The sequence below is a fragment of the Euprymna scolopes genome, chromosome 31 (genome assembly GCF_053919585.1).
Source record: "Euprymna scolopes isolate OS-2025 chromosome 31, ASM5391958v1, whole genome shotgun sequence".
Lineage (NCBI taxonomy): Eukaryota > Metazoa > Mollusca > Cephalopoda > Sepiida > Sepiolidae > Euprymna > Euprymna scolopes.
The window spans coordinates 88,694,748-88,716,904 of NC_136512.1; the positions used below are offsets into that span (position 1 = coordinate 88,694,748).

Consider the following 22,157-nt stretch of genomic DNA (forward strand, 5'->3'; position numbering starts at 1 on the left):
TCCATTTTCACTGAGATTCGGCGTTCCAGGAATTTAAAAGGGGTCGCAAATGCCCCAAAATTGCAAAAAATGGCACTTTTTACCCCATAATTTGTCTCATCCATTGGATTTTTCTGAAACTTGACGAAAATGTGAAGGCAACGTTGGCCTTTCACATTTCTCACATTCATCATTTCTTTGCTATATTTTGTGGCGTCATCTCACATGCAGCACAAGAGGGGAACCACGCATGTGCGGCTTGTTATTCCTGATAATCATAAATGACTTCCCTGATGAAATTGGCTTAGAGACGAGTATATTTGCTGATAACACAAGGCTCTATAACAGACATGAAGGTAATAGCTGAAATCTTAGAGGAAGACCTCCAGTCTATAGTGGAATCGGGACATAAATGGATAGTAACATTCAATGCTGCCAAGACTAAATTTTATCTTTAATAATTACAAGAAACCTTTTCAACCACTGATAGCAATGGCTAATGATTGTTCAGTGTGTTGTTCAATCTCACTTGAAGTCGAGTTTGGAACAGCTATGTCTATAATGCCATGTTAGATATGAGCGAATGTTCAGCTCCCACTAGAAGATGCAGAGGAAGGACATGGTTATGGTTTGGTGGATTATGTTTTCCTGCTAAATTTTACATAAGCATACTCTTTTAGATTGTATGTAGGTTCTCTAACATAAAAAAGCACACATAAACATCACACACATTCACAACCATTGTCATTGTCGGCTCCCACTTGTGTCCGACGAGTTCTATGACTTTGTCGGCTATCTTCTTTATTAATGCTTTTGAGTAATACGATTTGAAAGGCCTAATTTATGGGCGGACAAAGTTGTGCACATCATTCGCTTCTTCTCCTTCGTCTTGTCATCTCATTTTTCCACCCCCCCGCCTATTCTTCTTAGTCTACAAGGCCTTGATATGTTCTTCTTTTCCACGTGCTCCAGTACCTGGTAGTTTGTTTTGACAGGGATTGGTCAATGTTCTATTGAAGCTGAAATGAGGTCTTTTTTTTTTTTATTATTCAATTATGAATATAATTTTTTTTATTCAATTACAATTATAATTTTTTTTATTCAATTATAATTTTTTTTATTCAATTATAATTATAATTTTTTATTCAACTATAATTTTTTAATTCAATTATTATAATTTTTTTATTCAATTATAATTTTTTTTATTCAATTATAATTATAATGTTTTTATTCAATTATGATTAAAAATTTTTTTATTCAATTATAATTATAATTTTTTTATTCAATTATAATTATAATTTTTTTATTCAATTATAATTATAATTTTTTTAGTCAATTATAATTATAATTTTTTTATTCAATTATAATTATAATGTTTTTATTCAATTATGATTATAATTGTTTTTATTCAATTATGATTATATTTTTTTATTCAATTATAATAATAATATTTTTTTATTCAATTATTATAATTTTTTATTCAATTATAATTATAATTATTTTATTCAATTATAATTATAATTTTTTATTCAATTATAATTATAAGCTCGGTATTGAATGAAGCTCTTACACACTTTCTTTCTCTTTTGTGTACATCTTTCTTTCTTTCTTTCGCACACAAATTTTCTTGCTCTGTCTTGCGCACATTCTCTCTCTCTCTCTCTCTCTATTTCTCTCTCTCTCTCTCCCCCTCTCACACACACACATATTACTGGATTGAACTTGGTCTTGGCCAGGAGTATAAAAATATTGTTTATATTTTTAACAAAATACATTCAAACGCGTTATTTTTACTTTACATTACTAAATAAAAATAGAATGGTTTAAATAAAATTTTGATTATTTTTACAAAATTATGTCCCAAACTGTTATTTATGAATATAATCTGATCTTTAAAAAGCAATGGAAAACGAAAAGTTAAAAAAAAAAGGATAAAAAAGGAACAAGAAAGATAACTGGTCGAACGATTTGAACCTTAGACACAAATCACCTTGAACTCATTTTCTGACACTCTAACCAAATGGCCAACTTCTAATAATATGCCATCTGAAAGCTCTTCATTTAAACTCCTCAGCCTAACATTTACAGGCAACATGAATTAGAACAAAATACATTGAAAACATTGCTAAGGCTGCTGCAAAGAAGGCGGGTTCTCACTACCATGCTAGAAAATTACTCACACCTGAGAGTATCCTATATCTTTACAAAGCAAATCTGCCATAGTCTCTCCCTCTTAGACAGGGTCTAAAAAAGTTTCCAGCTTAATAGGTTCCGTCTTATGAACCAAATTCCAACTCTTGTCCTTTCCTGTGCCTATTTTACAAGCAACAAAATCCCACCCTAACACTGTAGAGATCCGCAGAAAACGTTCTACTCTAACAGTTTCTTCCTTGGAAGTGATAGACTTTGGAATTCCCTTCCGGTCTCCTGCTTCCCTGATTGTACTGACATGTAGAAGTTCAAATGTAATGTTAACAGACATCTTGCTGCTCAACTCCCTACATTTTGTCCCTGTAGCTTTGGTCTTAAACAGCTGCCTATGAAGTCCAAGTGGCAGTGTGCCTTGTTTGGGATGAAAATCATTAAAAAAAACAAAAAAAAACTTTAATAGCTATTCCACAAGCTGAGAAATAAAACCTATTTATGTCATGAAGTGGACAATGTAGTTGGTCATCTTAACGATATTCAACAGATTACTTGAGCAGATATGTATAATTAGAAATCATATCACGTGTCAATTTTGGAAGAATAAAATATTACACATGTTTCTGAGAAAAATTCACAACACTTTTTAAAATAACTTTAATAGTTTCTATATTGAGCTTTATTTTGCCTTGGAAATTGATTCTCATAAGAATTGATCTCAACTAGATAAAAGAATTGATATATATATATATATATATATATATATCTGTAGAAATATATTTTCTAAAAATATATACCAATCCTTATTTAAGAAGCTCGATGTAATTACAGAGCAATATAGTGAATAAATGGCAAAAAAAAACTATATTCCAAAATTCATGATGTTGACCATCTTATAATTCATTCCTTTAATTCAGTTGACATTTACAATTCTTGACAGTATCTGTTTCGTAGCGCAAAATCAATCACTTAATTATTATATCAATCAGTGAATTATTATATCAATCAGTCTTATATATAAGAAACTCGTGTTTCTTAATTTCATTCTGGGACTTTCACGTGCGTATTTAAGTTGACCTAATTATTAACGCTAACTTTCGCGCTTTTTGTCTGGGTTACTTTGACCTTGCTTTTTCAAATTTAAACTTTCACCGTTTTTCCGTTTTTTTTATTTTTTATTTATTTACTTTTTTATTTTTAAAAACCTTAATTTACTTGATTCTTCCGGCCTTGGCAGACGTGTTTTAAATATTCTCTCCAGTGCTTTTTCTGTGCCCATTTGAACTTTTCTTTTAATGATTTTGAACTCATTTCATTTGTGATTGTTTCTAAGGAATTCTGCCTTTTGGATCATTTTGGACCATCTTCCAGTTACGCGATTCCTTTGGAACTTACCTGTTGGATTGGAAGTTTTTAATTCGACCGTGTTTGGATTTTACCATTCTTGGATTTTTTACCCTTCACCGGACTATCCATTCATGTGAAACCTTTTTATCATTTTTTCTTTTACTTCCTATTCTCCTTATCTCACCCTTTTTTTTAACCAAGTAAGATCTGTGACTTACTTGTGGTTTCATTAAATACTTTTACATGCAAAATCCGATCCCGCATTTTGCTAATTCCTGCCCTCTGATGAGAAGGAGAGTATTTCTTCGAAACTCCGCGGATTAAGGACTATCCACTTATCTTGTGCTTCCTTTTTAAAATTAAATATGTTTTTAACTCTTTTTCAAGATGTTTTTTTAACATGTTTTATTAAACATTTGTTCATATATATATATATATATATATATATATATATATATATATATATATACATAATAGCTGGTTGCCTGGCATTGCCCAGGCATAAAATATGATATATTAATTTATGCAGATTTCATATTTATTATTATTATTATTTATTATTATTAGAGAGACAATTTTCTAATGATTGTTATATTGCACCCAGTATAATTGGGTTGGTTGGTTGATTATTTTAACGACCTAAGGACCTCTAAAAGGTCATTTAAGGCTAGAAACTTATATTTTTAAAACCTATTTCATCTTAAAAATTGATTATAAGGAGTATAAGAATTTTTTGGCTGTCATATTTTTAGTTGTTTTCAAGCATTGTTTCAGATTTTCAATTGTTTCCAAACTTGTTTGCCTTCAAGCTGAAAAGATTGTTTTCAAAAATAAAATATTGTCACTATGTTGAAAAGATTGTTTTCAAAAATAAAATATTGTCACTATGTTGAAAAGATTGTTTTCAAAAATAAAATATTGTCACTATGTTGAAAAGATTGTTTTCAAAATTAAAATATTGTCACTATGTTGAAAAGATTGTTTTCAAAAATAAAATATTGTCACTATGTTGAAAAGATTGTTTTCAAAATTAAAATATTGTCACTATGTTGAAAAGATTGTTTTCCAAAATAAAATATTGTCACTATGTTGAAAAGATTGTTTTCAAAAATAAAATATTGTCACTATGTTGAAAAGATTGTTTTCAAAAATAAAATATTGTCACTATGTTGAAAAGATTGTTTTCAAAAATAAAATATTGTCACTATGTTGAAAAGATTGTTTTCAAAAATAAAATATTGTCACTATGTTGAAAAGATTGTTTTCAAAAATAAAATATTGTCACTATGTTGAAAAGATTGTTTTCAAAAATAAAATATTGCCACTATGTTGAAAAGATTGTCTTCAAAAATAAAATATTGTCACTATGTTGAAAAGATTGTTTTCAAAAATAAAATATTGTCACTATGTTGAAAAGATTTTTTTCAAAAATAAAATATTGCCACTATGTTGAAAAGATTGTTTTCAAAAATAAAATATTGTCACTATGTTGAAAAGATTGTTTTCAAAAATAAAATATTGTCACTATGTTGAAAAGATTGTTTTCAAAAATAAAATATTGTCACTATGTTGAAAAGATTGTTTTCAAAAATAAAATATTGCCACTATGTTGAAAAGATTGTTTTCAAAAATAAAATATTGTCACTATGTTGAAAAGATTGTTTTCAAAAATAAAATATTGCCACTATGTTGAAAAGATTGTCTTCAAAAATAAAATATTGTCACTATGTTGAAAAGATTGTTTTCAAAAATAAAATATTGTCACTATGTTGAAAAGATTGTTTTCAAAAATAAAATATTGCCACTATGTTGAAAAGATTGTTTTCAAAATTCAAATGTTATCACTTTTTTTTAAAGATTGTTTTCAAAAATAAAATATTGCCACTATGTTGAAAAGATTGTTTTCAAAAATAAAATATTGTCACTATGTTGAAAAGATTGTTTTCAAAAATAAAATATTATCACTATGTTGAAAAGATTGTTTTCAAAAATAAAATATTGTCACTATGTTGAAAAGATTGTTTTCAAAATTCAAATGTTATCACTTCTTTTTAAAGATTGTTTTCAAAAATAAAATATTGCCACTCTGTTGAAAAGATTGTTTTCAAAAATAAAATATTGTCACTATGTTGAAAAGATTGTTTTCAAAAATAAAATATTATCACTATGTTGAAAAGATTGTTTTCAAAAATAAAATATTGTCACTATGTTGAAAAGATTGCTTTCAAAATTCAAATGTTATCACTTTTTTTTAAAGATTGTATTCAAAAGTCAAATGTTTTCACTTTTTTTAAAAAGATTGTTTTCAAAACTCAAATGTCACTTTTTTTGAAAAAGATTGTTTTCAAAACTCAAATGTTTTCACTGTTTTGAAAAAGATCGTTTTCAAAACTCAAATGTTTTCACTTTTTTTAAAAAGATTGTTTTCAAAACTCAAATGTTTTCACTTTTTTTTAAAAAGATTGTTTTCAAAACTCAAATGTTTTCACTTTTTTTAAAAAGATTGTTTTCAAAACTCAAATGTTTTCACTTTGTAATGAAATTGTTTAAAAATCGTTGGTGTTTGCTCTGCAACATGTCTTCATTTGATAGTGCTCATCTTTTTCTAAATTATTCAAGATACACATTTTACGTTTCTTACAAAACAACTTTCAGACAGGTAACAAAAATCAACAGTAAAAACGATTTTCTAAAGTGACAAAATAAATTTTTATAGTTAAAACAAATGCAATTAAAAAAAAAAAAACTTGAGTGATGGCAGCGAAATCCAGCAAAAGTTGATGGATAAAATAAAAAATTTGAACATGAATTAAAAACGAATCCAGATTGATTGAATAAAATGGTTTTGTGATGGTGTGTAGAGAAATAGGACTGCGGGTTAGGGTTAGGCTGCACAAATAACTAAAGCATTTGAAAGCTGATGGTTTTATTATCGACGCTAAAGTGCACTGGTAGGAGAAAAAAAAAGTAAGAGAATCAAACATATCAAAGAGTTGTGTTCTGTGATTGAATATTGAACAGTAGTTAAAAAAAATGTTTGAGATCCAGTCTCTCCGGATGAAAACATTAGGACAAAAAAACCTAGAAAATATTGACATTAAAATATGGACTTACAAATAGAAAATTTAGTTGTTTAACAGGAGAGAAAAAAAAATAAATAAATAAAAAAAAGCAAAGAAAATCTTACCTTGCTGATACCACAGGCTTCTTGGGGGCGGGGCCTGGGGGAGGTTTTGGAGAGTAACTGGTTCCCTGCTCTGAAGACTCCAGAGGTTTTAAGGCATCTTTACCAGAACAATCCGCAGACTGGTCGTAGGAGCTGGTCGAAGCAGACTTTTGACTATTTTTAGTCCGACATCTACTTATTCGAGATTCCGATGTCGATCGGTGCCTACTACTGCCTATTCGAAAATGTTTTGTACTATATTTTTCTTCCGTATGGCCACTGTGCAGGTCATTCAACGAGGCATGATCACCGTCGATGTTCTTATAAAGCACCTTCTGGGAAGTTAGGGTGATGCTTGCTTCTCCAGGAGATACAGCATGGTTCTCATCGGCCTCCAGACCAAACTCTGGTCGCGAGCCGCACATCTCCACAGCAACATTATCTAATGACTTATCATCTTTCTTTAGACTAAGTAAAAACCTGGACACAGTGTACTCAGGGTTAGAGTGGTCACTCACACCGGCATCACTGTCACCACGTTTATGATGTTTTGGACTAGACTTTACGGGCAGTTGCGCTAAAGGAGGTTTACCCAAAAGACCCCCTGCCTTTGATTGTGAGCCCGATGATTTTTTCTCTGATAAGCTGCTGCGTACTTTAAGGAAACGACGGGTTGCACTGAACGGGTGTTTAAGAGGGGAGCCGATCATGTTACCAATGTCCTTAACAAGTTTCTCTGGCATTTTGCTCGGACTAGACGACGGAGTAAAGTGGACATTTCCATCCGGGACTGTGAAAGATCTTGGAATACTACGATGAGCTTGCTCGGAAGATTCTTCATGCAGTGAACACTTAGACTCGTCCCAGTTCAACGTATTTATATTATCCTTACATTTCTGATTGGTTGACGTATCCCCCCCATGACCATCTAACGATTCCTCAGAGCAGGCTAAGATATTGAACGGCTCTTTGCCATCATCCAGGAGAATCATGGAGTTTCGATTGGAACTATCCGGTCGTATGGACTCTTCATCTGCCAACGTGTTTAGGTGTGAGTATTTTATCTTGTCCCGAACTTTCAAGATTTTCCCATCCACATTGAGGCCTTTAGGTTCATTGCCGCCATGGTCACTTTCATTACCATGGTCATCTTCAGAACTGGATCCAAAGGCTGACATGCCAATCCAGTGGCTGATCACAGTGTAAGGGGCTGCCTTAGTGGCAAACTCATCGTTGAATGCATTCGTGGCATCCATGTGGGTCTGTGTTTTATCATCTCCCTGGGTAGGGGCCCCACTAACAGTCAGAGGATGATGCGGGTTTGCTGGATTTGTATTGTCTGTAGTATTGCACACATGCTCCGGCTTTGAAACATGTTCCGCGTTCTCTTTATTTTGAGCAATTTCCTTTTCAGAGTTTTCACCAGTTATCTTCGTCAGTGGAGTCCCCTTGGGTTCATTAGCACCACGAGATTTTGGACTGTGTGGAGAAACCTTTATCAGTGTCTCCCCATTCTTTTCTTCTCCGCTGCCTTTTGTACCCTTGCTGCTAGCTGCCCCTTTGCTACACCGGTCTTCATCTACAGCCATGCCATCCTTATCATCTAGCACTTCGTCCTTGTCGGAGTTTCCCTTGTTGCAGTCGCACTTACTGCAGCCCGGGTCGTCTGGTGTAGGTTTCAGGATGTGCCGAAGTTGGTTATCCAACACTGCCAGATCGGATGACGATTTCTGGCCAGCAATCGACAGTTGAGCCTTGTCAGCCTTGAGCAGTTCGCCCTTGTCAGCAACAATCTCTTTGCTTCCTTGTTCCGACCGGCACTTCCACTCGTCCTTTTCCAGCTGTTCTAGTTGCTTCTTTTGGTAGAGCTTCTCTTTCTGCTCCTCACGGAGTCGATTGTCGATCTCACTCTTGTAGAGACGATTATCAATAATCAAATCAATGTTGCCTTTTTTGGTGTCGGCATGCTCTTCATCTTGATTGTAGCTGAAGTTTTCATCCATCACATCCGTGGCACCATGACCTGGAGTATGCGGCCCGTGAAGATGGCTGGAATAGAACAAGAGAAAATATCAACTAAGGAACAATTACACACACACAAGCTTTTCCATTTCTCATACTAAAAATAGATAATTACTATTGTAATATATATATATATATATATATATACACAGATATATATATATATGAGTAAGTTATGAAAATATATATGGCAATTAAGCTACACAGAATATTCCGCATTTCATTCTCATGGGAATTCATCAAGCTTATGCAAAAAGTTGTGGTCATGCACATGTCATTAAATATTCTAGTTAGCCAATCAGTTTCCTAGTTGCCACTGCACCCATCCTAATCAGCTAGCAGGCACTTATAGGACAAAGTTACAGTTGACCTCAGATTCACCCCTTCCCTTTGTGTGTTTTATGGGAAGGGTAGATATCCTTTTGCTGTAGTAATCTGACCAGTATATATATATATATATATATATATATATATATATATATATATATATATATATATATATATATATATAATTTGATAAAAGGCTGAAAACACACACAATTGTTGATGGCTACACTCTTTTAAATATATATTTTTTTCTCTCGTTGGAACTACATAATCATCACTTTATATATATATATATATATATATATATATATATATATAGAGAGAGAGAGAGAGAGAGAGAGAGAAGAACAGCATTCTTTGAAACTCCGCGGAATAAGGACTTTGCACATTGTTTGCAGGAGTATTCTGTCAAATAATAAATTGTAAATTTTAATTTACAATTAAATTTATTAATTTCTTTTCTCTCATATACATGTGTGTGTGTGTGTGTGTGTGTGTGAATATACATATATGTGTGACTGCATAAATGTTAAAACCTGACAATATGTACAGAAAAAAAAATAAAATGGAAAAATAGATAAACTGCAAAATATAAAAAGAAACAATTACATAAAAACATTCAAACAAGCCAATAGTTTTTACGAAACCAAAAAACATATTTTAAGTAAAAGAGAAGAAGGATTATTTTATTTCTTTATTCGAATTTTAAATTAAAAAAATAATTTGAATAATTTGTTTTATCCAAACCGTTCTTCTCATCTTGGATGTTATTTTCACAACATTTCGATCAATGTAATCTCTGACTTGGGAACCTGTACGAAATTCAAATCGAATGATTTATTTAATCTATTGAATGAGCTTGTTCTTGTTCCATCAGCCATGACCAGAGAGAAGTCTTAAGTAATATATTCTTAATACCGCCTGCACTGAAGATTGAACCATCAACCTCTAGAAGATTATCACTTACAACTGATTATAACATAGCACTTTTATCCATTGTGCCATGGATCCTTGCAGACAGGTCAACATAAAAATTCTCAAGTTTGACAAGATGCACCTGAAGACCGTTGGAGGTTACAAACATTGAAAAGTTGTAAGAATAACATCCAAGATGAAAATAGAAGTCCAAATAATATAGTGTGGAACGATAAAGTTATTGCCCTAGAAAAGACAACATGATTCCATTTCAGTTTGATGAAAACCGGGTTTTTTTTGTTGTTGTTACAGTTGTGTACAAATCATAAGAGCAATAGGAGCTTTTTATCACATTTGAAAGTGACACAAGTGAAATCATGCTCTCTGCTGATTCAAATTATGACAACAGGACCATTGCCAGCACTCTCAAAATGCAAATCTGGACAGTTTAACGCTTGAGAACACAGGTCAATGAAGTTTTCAGCCATGGTTATGGTCTTTGGTGTGGGTTTTAAGTGAGGGTCACATCATGCTACCTCACATCTTTGAAGTCGGCTTGAAAGTCAACTCCAAAGTTGCACCTGGATGTGCTGAAGAGTGTGGTGATCCCCTGGTGCAATTAGGTGACCCCTGATAAACCCTGGGTGTGGAAGCAGGACTCGGTGCTGGCCCACAAGTTCAATAAGACCCAGGCTTGTCTTCAGAAGGAGTGCTACGGCCTTGTACCCTTCTCTCACTAGCCTTTTTCCTCCTCTAACCTAAATCTGCTGGACTACTTTGTTTGGACATCACCAACATGCCCTCCCACAACACCAAAGACAGCCTGCATATGACATTAAAGAAATTTTTTTAGCTTTATGTTATTAATGGTTATTAGTAACAGAATTGTTTAAATTGTTCTGTTTAGAAATATTATTTTAAGTTGAGTTATTTAATTTATGTTTAATCATTATTAACCGAAATCAGTTGTATTTAAAATAGTATGAGAGTTATTTCTTCTTTTGATTTTCATAGATGAAGATGGATGCGTTTTATGCTTCCATAAATCCTACACGTGGTTGACTTTTAGGAAAATCGTAGAAAGTTAGGATATTCAGTGTATCTTAAATGTCATTTAATCTAATCTAAACGGCTGTCAAATTGCAGAAGGGCTATTCTACTAAATACTGACTAGTTCATTGTGTTTCTGTTGTATCTGTGTTGCATTAATGTCCTAAAGTTACATTTAAATAACAATTTTCCATTGTGCAGACTTTTTTTTTGCCTTCTCGATTTGTAGTTATTTTTTTAAATTGACGTGAACACTATATTTCAATTAAAAGTCAAATATGAACAGGTAAAATTATAAAAGAATAAAAAGGCGAATCAAATGAGGTATAGTTTGTTTAAACATTTGCATTAAATTTAGCTTATATTTGCAGTTTTTAAAAAAATTACAAGTGCGGACTTTCTTTTTGCCGGCAATATATATATATATATATATATATATATATATAATATAAAATATTAAATACATGATTATAAAGTCGTTCTGCAGAAAAAAAAAACTTTAAAAATCTAAAGTATGTTTTACTTACGCAGGAATTGCTCCAGGAGTCTGCTTGATCGCCACGGGTGGGGATGTAGTTGTCGTTGTTGCTAATGAGCCGTCACCAGAGATTTTCTCCCAGTCAAAAGGATCGCCGTCCCTGATGTTCTTGCGTCGAATGCACTGGTCAAACAGATTGTGTAATAGGCTGTAATCCGGTTTGTCATAATAGTCGAGCTCACTGACGTGGTCCAAGAATGTGCGGAACTCAGATGGCATGTTCTTCAGGAGTAACGTATGGTCATACTTTTCTTTCATGGATCCCACCTGCTCTTTGTCTTTGGTCTTTCTCCAAGGCAGTTGTCCGACTAGAAATTCGACCAACATGTAGAACAACGACCACAGGTCATCGTGTCGACCCATTTCCTGTAGCGAAACAATGAAATAATACAGCTCTCAAAAATTTTAATATGCAATAAGTCAGGAACAAGATAAAGTTTTAATGTTGAATGCTGAAAATATTTTTCGTTATTGATGACCATATTTGGTGTGTAATTATCTGATGACCATATTTGGTATGTAATTATCTGATGACCATATTTGGTGTGTAATTATCTGATGACCATATTTGGTATGTAATTATCTGATGACCATATTTGGTATGTAATTATCTGATGACCATATTTGGTGTGTAATTATCTGATGACCATATTTGGTGTGTAATTATCTGATGACCATATTTGGTATGTAATTATCTGATGACCATATTTGGTGTGTAATTATCTGATGACCATATTTGGTATGTAATTATTTGATGACCATATTTGGAATGTAATTATCTGATGACCATATTTGGTATGTCATTATCTGATGACTATATTTGACTAATTGTTCATCTGATGGATTAAATATTTCTAAAAAATTTAAAAAATAATTTTTTGATTAAATTTTTCTTTCAAATGTTTATAGATTAATTTTTTATATTGCGATTTTAAACTTAAAAAAAAAAAAACTTTCTGTAAAGACCCAAATTTGAGATATTAAAACTTTTTATTTGTTTCTGAGTTTAAAAAAAAACTTTCAGTAAAGACCCACATTTGAGATACTTAAAAGTTTACATGTTTTCCTTTTGAAAAAGATTAAAATTACATTCCACATTGTATAACACATGTTCAACTGATCGTATGTTGTGTTTTACTACGAAGAGTGACACCTCATGTGGTTTTATATGAAACAACATTGATAGAGACTGACCTTGTTTTTATGTGCATTTACCGAAGCATAACGCACTGTGCCTCTGAATCCAGCAGCTGCACGGGGAGGTCTGACTTCACCACTAATGGTTGTGTATTGACGGGCCAGGCCAAAGTCCAGCATGTAAACTTTTTTGCAATTGTTTGGAAGTCGTCCCATTGCAAAGTTAGACTGAAATACAAATAGCAAATAACAACATTAGAAACAAACCAGTGATCAAATTTTGCCATAAATAAAACTGGGAATTCAAAACACTGTTGGGGTTAATTTTTATTTTTTTATATATATATATGGAGTCCCAGATCATGTGACAATTGTGCAGCCAATCATTGGTTGCTTTATCTATATGATGATCGATATAAACGGTATGATACAGAGCACACTTCCTCTTTCCTAACTTTTTGGTCTGACTGCTGAAGATGCTTGGTAAAATCTCTTCTTTTTGGTTTAGTCACAAAAGCGACAATATTCGTTTGTCCACTGTAGTGAAACACGCAGTTGTCTCAGCACCATCAGATGACTTCTGCCAAGATTCTTTTGAGAAACCATGTCCATTGCTATCAAAACTTCCACAATAGCCATGTTTGAGTACCTCCACATCATCGAGTCTACTTTTTCACATCTTCATTTGGAATCTGTGGCAAGTGTTAAATATTCAATACTTTTTGAGAATAAATAAATGTTGTGTGTCAGTAATGCAGTTAACGCGGTACTGATTTGAACCCAACTTACTTGTGTCGAGTAAATGCAAAGAGGTCAAAGTGGTTGCTGGTGACACATATTAAATTCAGAGACTTCCATTGACGCAACGTTGTCAGAAAGCGGGTCGGTGAATTTTGGGTGCAGGCCGGTTAAGAGGGGTTAACACCCTCACACACCCTGATATAAATAGAAAGCGGGTCGGTGAATTTTGGGTGCAGGCCGGTTAAGAGGGGTTAACACCCTCACACATACACCCTGATATAAATAGAAAGTGGGTCGGTGAATTTTGGGTGCAGGCCGGTTAAGAGGGGTTAACACCCTCACACATACACCCTGATATAAATAGAAAGTGGGTCGGTGAATTTTGGGTGCAGGCCGGTTAACAGAGGTTAACACCCTCACACATACACCCTGATATAAATAGAAAGTGGGTCGGTGAATTTTGGGTGCAGGCCGGTTAACAGGGGTTAACATCCTCACACATACACCCTGATATAAATAGAAATGCACATGGAGGATTTTGGGAGTAGACAGACGAATTTGGAGGAAGCTTGGTAGTCAGTCAGACTTGATCGAATATAGAGTTAGTTTTGAAACCAGGAGAGACAAAGATGTGTCAATGAAAACACAAGAAAGTTTAAGTCAGCAATGCTAGGGCTCTCCCAGTTCACTCGAAGAGATTCTTGCTAGAAAATCAGCATCACGTTTTCATCTTGAATGCTTCTTTACAGATCATCAACCAGTAATGGAAAGAACTGCACCGCAGAAGACAAAGGATAAAAAAAAGGTATGGTGAACTCTTAACGCACATATACACACACACGCAGAGTCAAGAGCTACTAAGAATAACACAGCAAGTAGATAAACAACTTAAGGGTTCTTAAAGGAGCTTGGCCACGTGTATACACACCAGACTGTATAGACTGTAGATATAAGACTTGTATATGATGAAATGAGAACAGATGCATGTGGATGAGCTTGAAGAGACGACCACACAGAGGCCATTAGAACACACACACATTTTAGGGAGCAAGACGACATAGACACAGTTATATAATAAGGAATAACATAAAATATCACAAATCCAGTTTTATAATTTTGGAAGGTGGGGGAGGGGAAATTATGGGACAGAAACCCAGAAAGTTGGTTTATAAGCAGACTGAGATGTTCCATTATACTTAAATGGGCAAGTCCATCTGTTACACAAACAGCCAGGTCTAAGCCAGGTTGACATGCTAGTGTGTATATGTGTATATACATATATGTATTTATATGGATAAAAATGTAGCACGTGTCTGCGGATGGAATGTGAGGAACATGGCAGCTAAACCAGAATTGTTTCAATATTCTCACAAATGTAAACAAAATTTGTTATTGTTTGAGAAAGAATGTAGGAGTTAAAGGAATCTGGTTATGTTGATGTTTTTAAAAGTTGACAGAAAAAAGGGAAACAAAAAAGATTGGCAGATGGATTTTTGATTGTCAACCGAGCGGACGCAACGATATATTCTCTCTGTCGCTCTCCCACTCCTCTCTCTATCCACCATGACAGAGAAACAACAAGGAATAAAAATGGACTGTTGCTTACACCAAATATGTTGTTGTGTATTTGAATTCTAGAGAAAAAGGTTCATAATATAACACATTCTCTTGCTTCTGATTGGCTGTTAGTACATGAGAGAATAATCTAATTTATAAAAATCGCTATATTCTGCCCCCCCCTTTTTTTTTTTTTTTAAATTGTCCTATTATTTGGTTATAGGCTCGGTATGGGACAGCCACATTGGCTGCCAACATTCACCCACTTTTTATTGAAACCAACCGAGAGCTCTTTTCAGGATCCTCATTGTTCCCTTAAGTGTAATTGTCTGGATCTCTCTTGCACTTGGTTCACCAGGTATATTAGTTAGATAGGTTTTAAAGTTCTTCTTCATAAGCCCTATAATCACTCGGATGATTGAAATCTCCCTAAAATTCCAGTTTCTCTTCATATAATACATGAGACCCTCTCTCTTTTCAGCTTTCTTCAGACCTCCATCATTAGGAACACTCACTTCAACCAAGGTTGCAACTCTCTCTGACCCATTCCATAAAACCATGTTAGTTTTCAGAGCAGCATTTTCAAGGTAGGTGACTGTAGAAACTACATGGTTGTAATGTATGGTGTATGACTCATTTCCAACAAATTCTTCCAGGTTGATGTTGCCAGGACTTGCTGCTACATTGGATGTTTAGTTTTTTGCAGATGGTCCAGTGGAGGTACTTGCACACACTATCATGAATCGCTGTGTAGTAGCCGTCTCTCAAAAGAACTTTGCAACTTGATACCAGGTGGCTCATACTTTCCACTTCCAAATGGCAGAATCTGCATCTGTTGCCATTACTAAGACCTCACATCATCTTGGAGAGATTGGTCAGATGTCAACTCTTAATAACAGCAACAGATGCAGGTTCTGCCACATATATCTTTACATGTATGTCTGTCTTTCTGTCTCCATTTTTTTCAAAATGCATCTCCTCTGAGATGCAACATTGCAGAGTGGCACTGCAGGAAGGTGGGGTCCTTAACTAGCGTAGGTAATCAATTGATTTGATTAAAAAATGGGCGATTTCACAAATTTTGACATCGATGACAGTAAAAGTATGGAAGGGTGGAACATTTCTTGATCCTCATTCAATCCCAGATAACATTGGGTCTCCCTGCTAGTTGCTTTACACAAGCAAGAATTTTCCTATCAATTATTTGGAATCGTTTATGCCAGTAAGTGTTGATTTGATTTTAATTTTTTTTTTCTAGCATTTTCTTTTATGTTTGTTTTTACTGGGGATGGTGCATCTGTAACATTACCTCCTTTTTCTCAACAGAAGGGAATTTTCAAACTTGGGATATCTGTCAGGGGACACTCCCTTCAGTAACTATAAATAGAACTCAGATATTGTTGAACATATTCTCGTGGACTCAATTTTATAGCAAACACTATGTACATACAGACACCCAATTCAGTACATTTTCAAACTGTTACCTTTTACATACACGCACATAATTCTATTTGCACTCTTTGTATACATTTTTATGAAGACAACTTCATAGCAGAACCCAGTCGAGTTCACGACCAATAAATGTTTTTTTTTTTGCACACTTTTTTTTTTTTCCTTTTGTTGCATGCCAAGTGTCGCATCAACCAAAAATCTCCTCTCATCTTACTAGATGTCAGAGATTCACCTGCTTTTTACAGAGTCACCCTGACACATCCACCAAAAAAATGATCTATGCTTAACAAAATCAAAGAGAAAAGAGAACAAAAATTATAAATTGAAAAGTAGGAAAGGGACCGTTGACAAGCAAATCTCAAAGTATTTAATAATTATATATATATATATATATATATAATTTAAAGGAGATTAGAACAATAGTCTAAAGAGCTGAGTGTATTTTAATGTAACAGTGAAATTACTAGTTTAATTAAAATACAGGAAATAGAAAGTGCTCGTTGTAATTTAGATATATAATAAGCTCGATAGTTAAATGTCCTAGAGCTAATTCAATATTAAGTAATGTGATTTATAATTTAAAAATCAAATTTTAATTAAATTAAAAATCCGTTTCATAAGAAGGAACAACAACAAAATCAATTATCTGTACGATCGTTTCGGAAAACAATGCTTTTTATTGTGGTATACATCAAGTTATGTAGAATAATTATATATAGTTTTTTGGTAAGCAAGGTCTCCTCATCAGCAAATTTTGGAGGGTTTTTATTGAATTTAAAAGACACCATAAATAAATATATATACTAGCAAGAAGATCCGACGTTGGCCGGGATTGAATGATGAGCAACGAATGTTTCACAATCCTATATTCTTATTGTCATCGAAATCAGTGAAATCACCCATTTTTTAAAAAATAAAATCGATTGATTGCTTGCTCTAGTAAAAGCCCCATCTCTGTGCACCGGGAAGAAGCTTCACATACCTCTACACAGTGACTTAGGTCACAATACATTGCAATAACAAATTTATATATATTTCCATGTCCTAAAACGTTTTGGTTGGTTGTTTTTGTTTTACGGCATATCAACCCTTTTCAGGTTATTTAATGCCGAATACAAAGATTTTGAAGAAAAATTTTTTAATAGAATATATTTGTTGTTTTAAAGTCGGTTTCTATTTAACCCATAGTTGGAACCCTAACAGGTACTACAACTCCGGGTCAGAGTGGACCTGGGAGCAATGGTAATTAAAGGGTGGCTCCACACTCCCCAAAGCCCGCAAGCTGGGGCCTCACCACTGGATATAGTTTAAGGTCATATCCAGGACCCCCATTGAGGGACTTTTACCCTCTGCAGGGAGGCAGTCGATGTATTCTAATGCCCCACCGACAGGGCCCCTAAAACGTTTTCATCTTAAATTCTATAATACAGAATGTAGAAACTATGCATAAATAAAATTTAGTATAATAATGATAAGAAACCATAAAAAAATGAATAAATAATTAATGTTCGTTTTTCAAAGAAATATACAAATTAATTAACCTTCATGTAGTCGCTCACATATCCATGACTGAGTATATTAAAAAGTTTGTTTTAATAGTTTTTAAATAGAACAAGCCGAGCATGCAGGCCCCCCCCCCTCCAAGAGTGAATCAATCCGTTCTGGCATGACTAATGTTTGTGGGAATTTAAAAAAAAAAAAATCCAAGGCATGGTTATTAAGAAAAGTGCGGACAAACAAATGGACGAACGATTTTGGGGCAATTTTACCCCTATAACGGTTCTTTGTCGGGGGGGGGGGCAAAAAGTAGGCTTTTAATATTAATATAAATGCCAGAGCAAGAAAAAAACTCAACTTTATAGGAATATAGATTTATAATAAATATTAGATTAAAAATAATTGTCTTCAACTCAATGGCTTTACAGATTTGCTATTTTAAATTGTTGAGGTTTCTTTACCTCAGTTTCTAATGCATACAAGAACTTGACCACTTTTCACGCCTTTTTTTCTATGCAAATAGGAACTACGCTGGATATTAATCACATAACACTTTAAAATATCACGCAAAGGATGTTCTTTTTAGAGGCGTCAAACTTTAAATTGACAACTCTATTTTCTTTAATTGCAGATTGGGCAACTATCAATGGTTTTGAGTTCAGCTTAGTTTGGCAATTCATCATGTAGTTTCAGCAGGATGGAGCCACATGCCACACGGCTCACATAATACAATCAATTTACTAAGAGACATGTTTGATGCACGAATAATTTGAAACAAAAAGAAACTGTCAACTGACCACCTTATTCCATGCAATTTAACTCCATTAGATTATTTTCTTTGAGGATATGTAAAGTTCCATGTCTATACTGATAAACCAAACACAATAGACCATTTGGAAGACAATATTCAACGCATTGTCAAAATATAGCTTAATGTGTAAAGTTGTTAAAATTGGGCCTCTAGATTACGCCATATATACACAAACTGCAGGAGCCATATTCTTGAAATTTTATTAAAATTATAACGTTCACAGGAAACATGAGTTGGAACAATTATATTGAAAACATTGCAAGGGCCACTGCGAAAAAGATAGGCTCTCTCTACCGTGCTAGAAAACTACTGACACCTGAAAGTATCCTGTACCTCTATAAGGCCACCATTCGCCCATGTATGGAGTATTGTTGTCATATTTGGGATGGTGCATCTGCTGCTAGTCTCTCGCTCCTAGACAAAGTTCAAAAGAGTCGCCAATCTGATAGGCCCTGAACTGGCATCTAAGCTTCAGCCTCTGTCCCATCAACGAAACATTGCATCCCTCTGCTTGTTCTACAAGTATTTTAATGGTGAATGCTCTGACGAACTGCAGACACTTGTGCCCCCACGACGTAGACACTCTCGACAAACCCAACAGGCAGCTAAATCCCACCACCACACAGTAGAGATCCCTAGATGTAAAAGATCTTTCTACTCCAGTAGTTTCTTCCCCAGAACCGCTAGACTCTGGAATTCCATTCCAGGTCCCTGCTTCCCTAACTGTACTGACATGCAGAGGTTCAAGTGTAACGTGAACTGACATCTTGCTGCCCAAATCCCAACATAGTGCCCCAGTAGTTGCTGCCTCTGATAGTAGCCCCCTACACCAAAGTGGCAATTTGTCTTGTTTGGGGTAGAAATGTAATAAAAAATAAATAAATCAATAAATAAAAAAATGCCATAAATTAATATTTGAAATAAACCACACAAGTTTGGCATCGCTAAAAAAAAACCCCTGTACAATTCAAAACCGCATTGATCAGAAATGATGCTTGTTTTTCCAATCCATTTGACAACAGATAACAAGAACAAGGAAAAGACATTTCAGCTGACAAATCAAGTTTTCAACCAATTTTCTGTTGTTTTTTTTTTTTGTACAGATTTATTGAGAATATAATCAAAATTGACATTCCTCGATTTTTGAGATGAGCATTGATTATTCGTATTATTTGATTCTTTTGGACTGCTGCTGTTTATATCTTGACTGTTATTCGCACAACGTTTCGATCGATGTAACCTCTGACCTTCTTCAAGTGTATTTTATCGAACTCGGGAATATTTCTGTCATACTTGGGAATCTGCAAAAATTTCACACAGAACCACTTCATTTAATCCATGGCAGTAACATGCTTCCATTCCATGGCAGTAACCTGCTTTCATTCCATGGCAGTAAAATGCTTTCATTCCATGCCAGTAACATGCTTTCATTCCATAGCAGTAACATGCTTTCATTCCGTGGCAGTAACATGCTTTCATTCCTTGCCAGTAACATGCTTTCATTCCATGGCAGTAACATGCTTTCATTCAATGGCAGTAACATGATTTCATTCCATGCCAGTAACATGCTTTCATTCCATGCCCGTAACATGCTTTCATTCCATGCCCGTAACATGCTTTCATTCCATGCCCGTAACATGCTTTCATTCCATGCCAGTAACATGATTTCATTCCATGCCAGTAACATGCTTTCATTCCATGGCAGTAACATGCTTTCATTCCATGCCCGTAACATGCTTTCATTCCATGCCAGTAACATGCTTTCATTCCATGCCCGTAACATGCTTTCATTCCATGCCAGTAACATGCTTTCATTCCATGCCAGTAACATGCTTTCATTCCATGCCAGTAACATGCTTTCATTCCATCAGCCGTGACTGGGTAGAAGTCTTAAGGCACAATTATATTTCCAGCGTCACCCGTTTTGAGGAGTTTGACAAACCAAATTGTCAGAAAATTGCGTAACGCAGTTTCAATGGTGTTATTTGGATTCGTCGGACTACTGTTCTCATCTTTGGTGCCATTTTCACAATGTTTCGATCAATGTAACAACCGATCTTCTTCTGGTCAATATCAAAATTCAGGAAAATCTATATTTACCAATATGTTGTCTGTTGTGCATTGTTTGCAATGGTTTGTTTTGCTTGATGTTCAGTTTGCTTTTTTTTACGACCAGGGATTATTTCAGTTCTAGATTGTGGTCGGAGTTAAAATTGATTTTTAGCTAAAAGGTCGCCTCAAGTTTTTGCGTGCCTTTCATTTGGTGTACGAATTAATAACTAAAACCTTAGATCATTTATTTTAATGTAAAAAAGTCGTTATTTTTACTTTTGTTCACAAATAAATGAATTTTCTTTTTATACCACCAGTCTCTGTGTTTCTTTTAACTCTTTTTTTTTTAATATACGTGTTACTGTGAATACGCCTAGACACACAAACACGTAACACCTTCTTCAGGTGTATCTTGTTGAACTTAAAAAACTTTCTGTCAAACTCTGGAATATGTTTGGAATTTCGAAGGAATCTTTTATTGAATCCAGGGATATAACATTCCATCAGCCATGACTAGGTAGAAGTCCCAACTAATTTACAATTGTATTTTTGGGGTCGTCTGCACTGAGGTTGAACATTCAACCTCCAGGAGTATAACTTTTACAAGTAAAATTTTACTAAATACGCTATCTACTTTGCCATGGGTCTTTTAACAGTAGTCCGAAGAAGCCAAATGATTTTTTTTTTGTTTCCTATTCATCCCCTCCCTCCTCCCTTATTCCTCTGGGGAAAAAGATTGCCTCATTTTTTTTTAGACAAATTTTCTGTTTTTTTATATTTTAGAAATTCTTTATTTCATTCGTTTTTGTTTTGAGCAAAACAAGAATCCAAACAAAATTTATAAAAAATTAAGCGAGATGAAAAAAGTGCAGAAATGCAATGATCTGATGCTGATGTGTGTTCAAAATGATGCGGAACACGAAAGAAAAAGAGAGATTAAACAATTTTTCCTGGACGTTGCATCCGAGCGGACAATGGCAGAATGGCAAAATGCACGTGAACAGAAAAAAAACAAAAAAACAAAACAAATGACAACAAAAAATCTGTAGCATTTTACATTATTCGGCTTAAATGCGTTTCGAAATGTCAGTATATTTATATTTGATGCGAAAATAATTTTTTTTTTTTTACAATGATTTCATTCAAAAACCATCCCCTAAAATTATCTTGAAAAAATTGAAATTGGCAAATTGTTTTTTCAAGCGTTTTTACGTGAAAAAAAAAAAATGTAAATTTTTTATTCCTTCACAATTTCATTGAAAAAATAAACATCCATTCACCCCCAACAAAAAACCCTTATATAAAATAGATGTGTATATGTATCGCCCCTTTAAGAAATAAAATGTTTAAAATTGAGCACTACCTGGGAAATGGAAAAAGTTTATATAAAATAGGTGCTAAAAATAAGATTCATTACTTCT

General features: G+C 33.9%; 1 protein-coding gene across 11 annotated transcripts in view; it reads right to left on the reverse strand.

Annotated features, from left to right (window-relative positions):
- LOC145255848 (uncharacterized) overlaps positions 1-22,157 on the reverse strand; it is a 542,783-nt gene that overhangs the window by 121,529 nt on the left and 399,097 nt on the right. For all 11 annotated transcript variants that reach the window (XM_080114598.1, XM_080114596.1, XM_080114594.1 and 8 more), the window contains 3 exons: positions 12,684-12,854; positions 11,479-11,855; positions 6,659-8,686 (listed from right to left, as the gene is read on the reverse strand). In XM_080114598.1, coding sequence (XP_079970724.1) covers positions 6,659-8,686; positions 11,479-11,855; positions 12,684-12,854 — 2,576 coding nt within the window. The remainder of the gene's footprint in view (positions 1-6,658; positions 8,687-11,478; positions 11,856-12,683; positions 12,855-22,157) is intronic.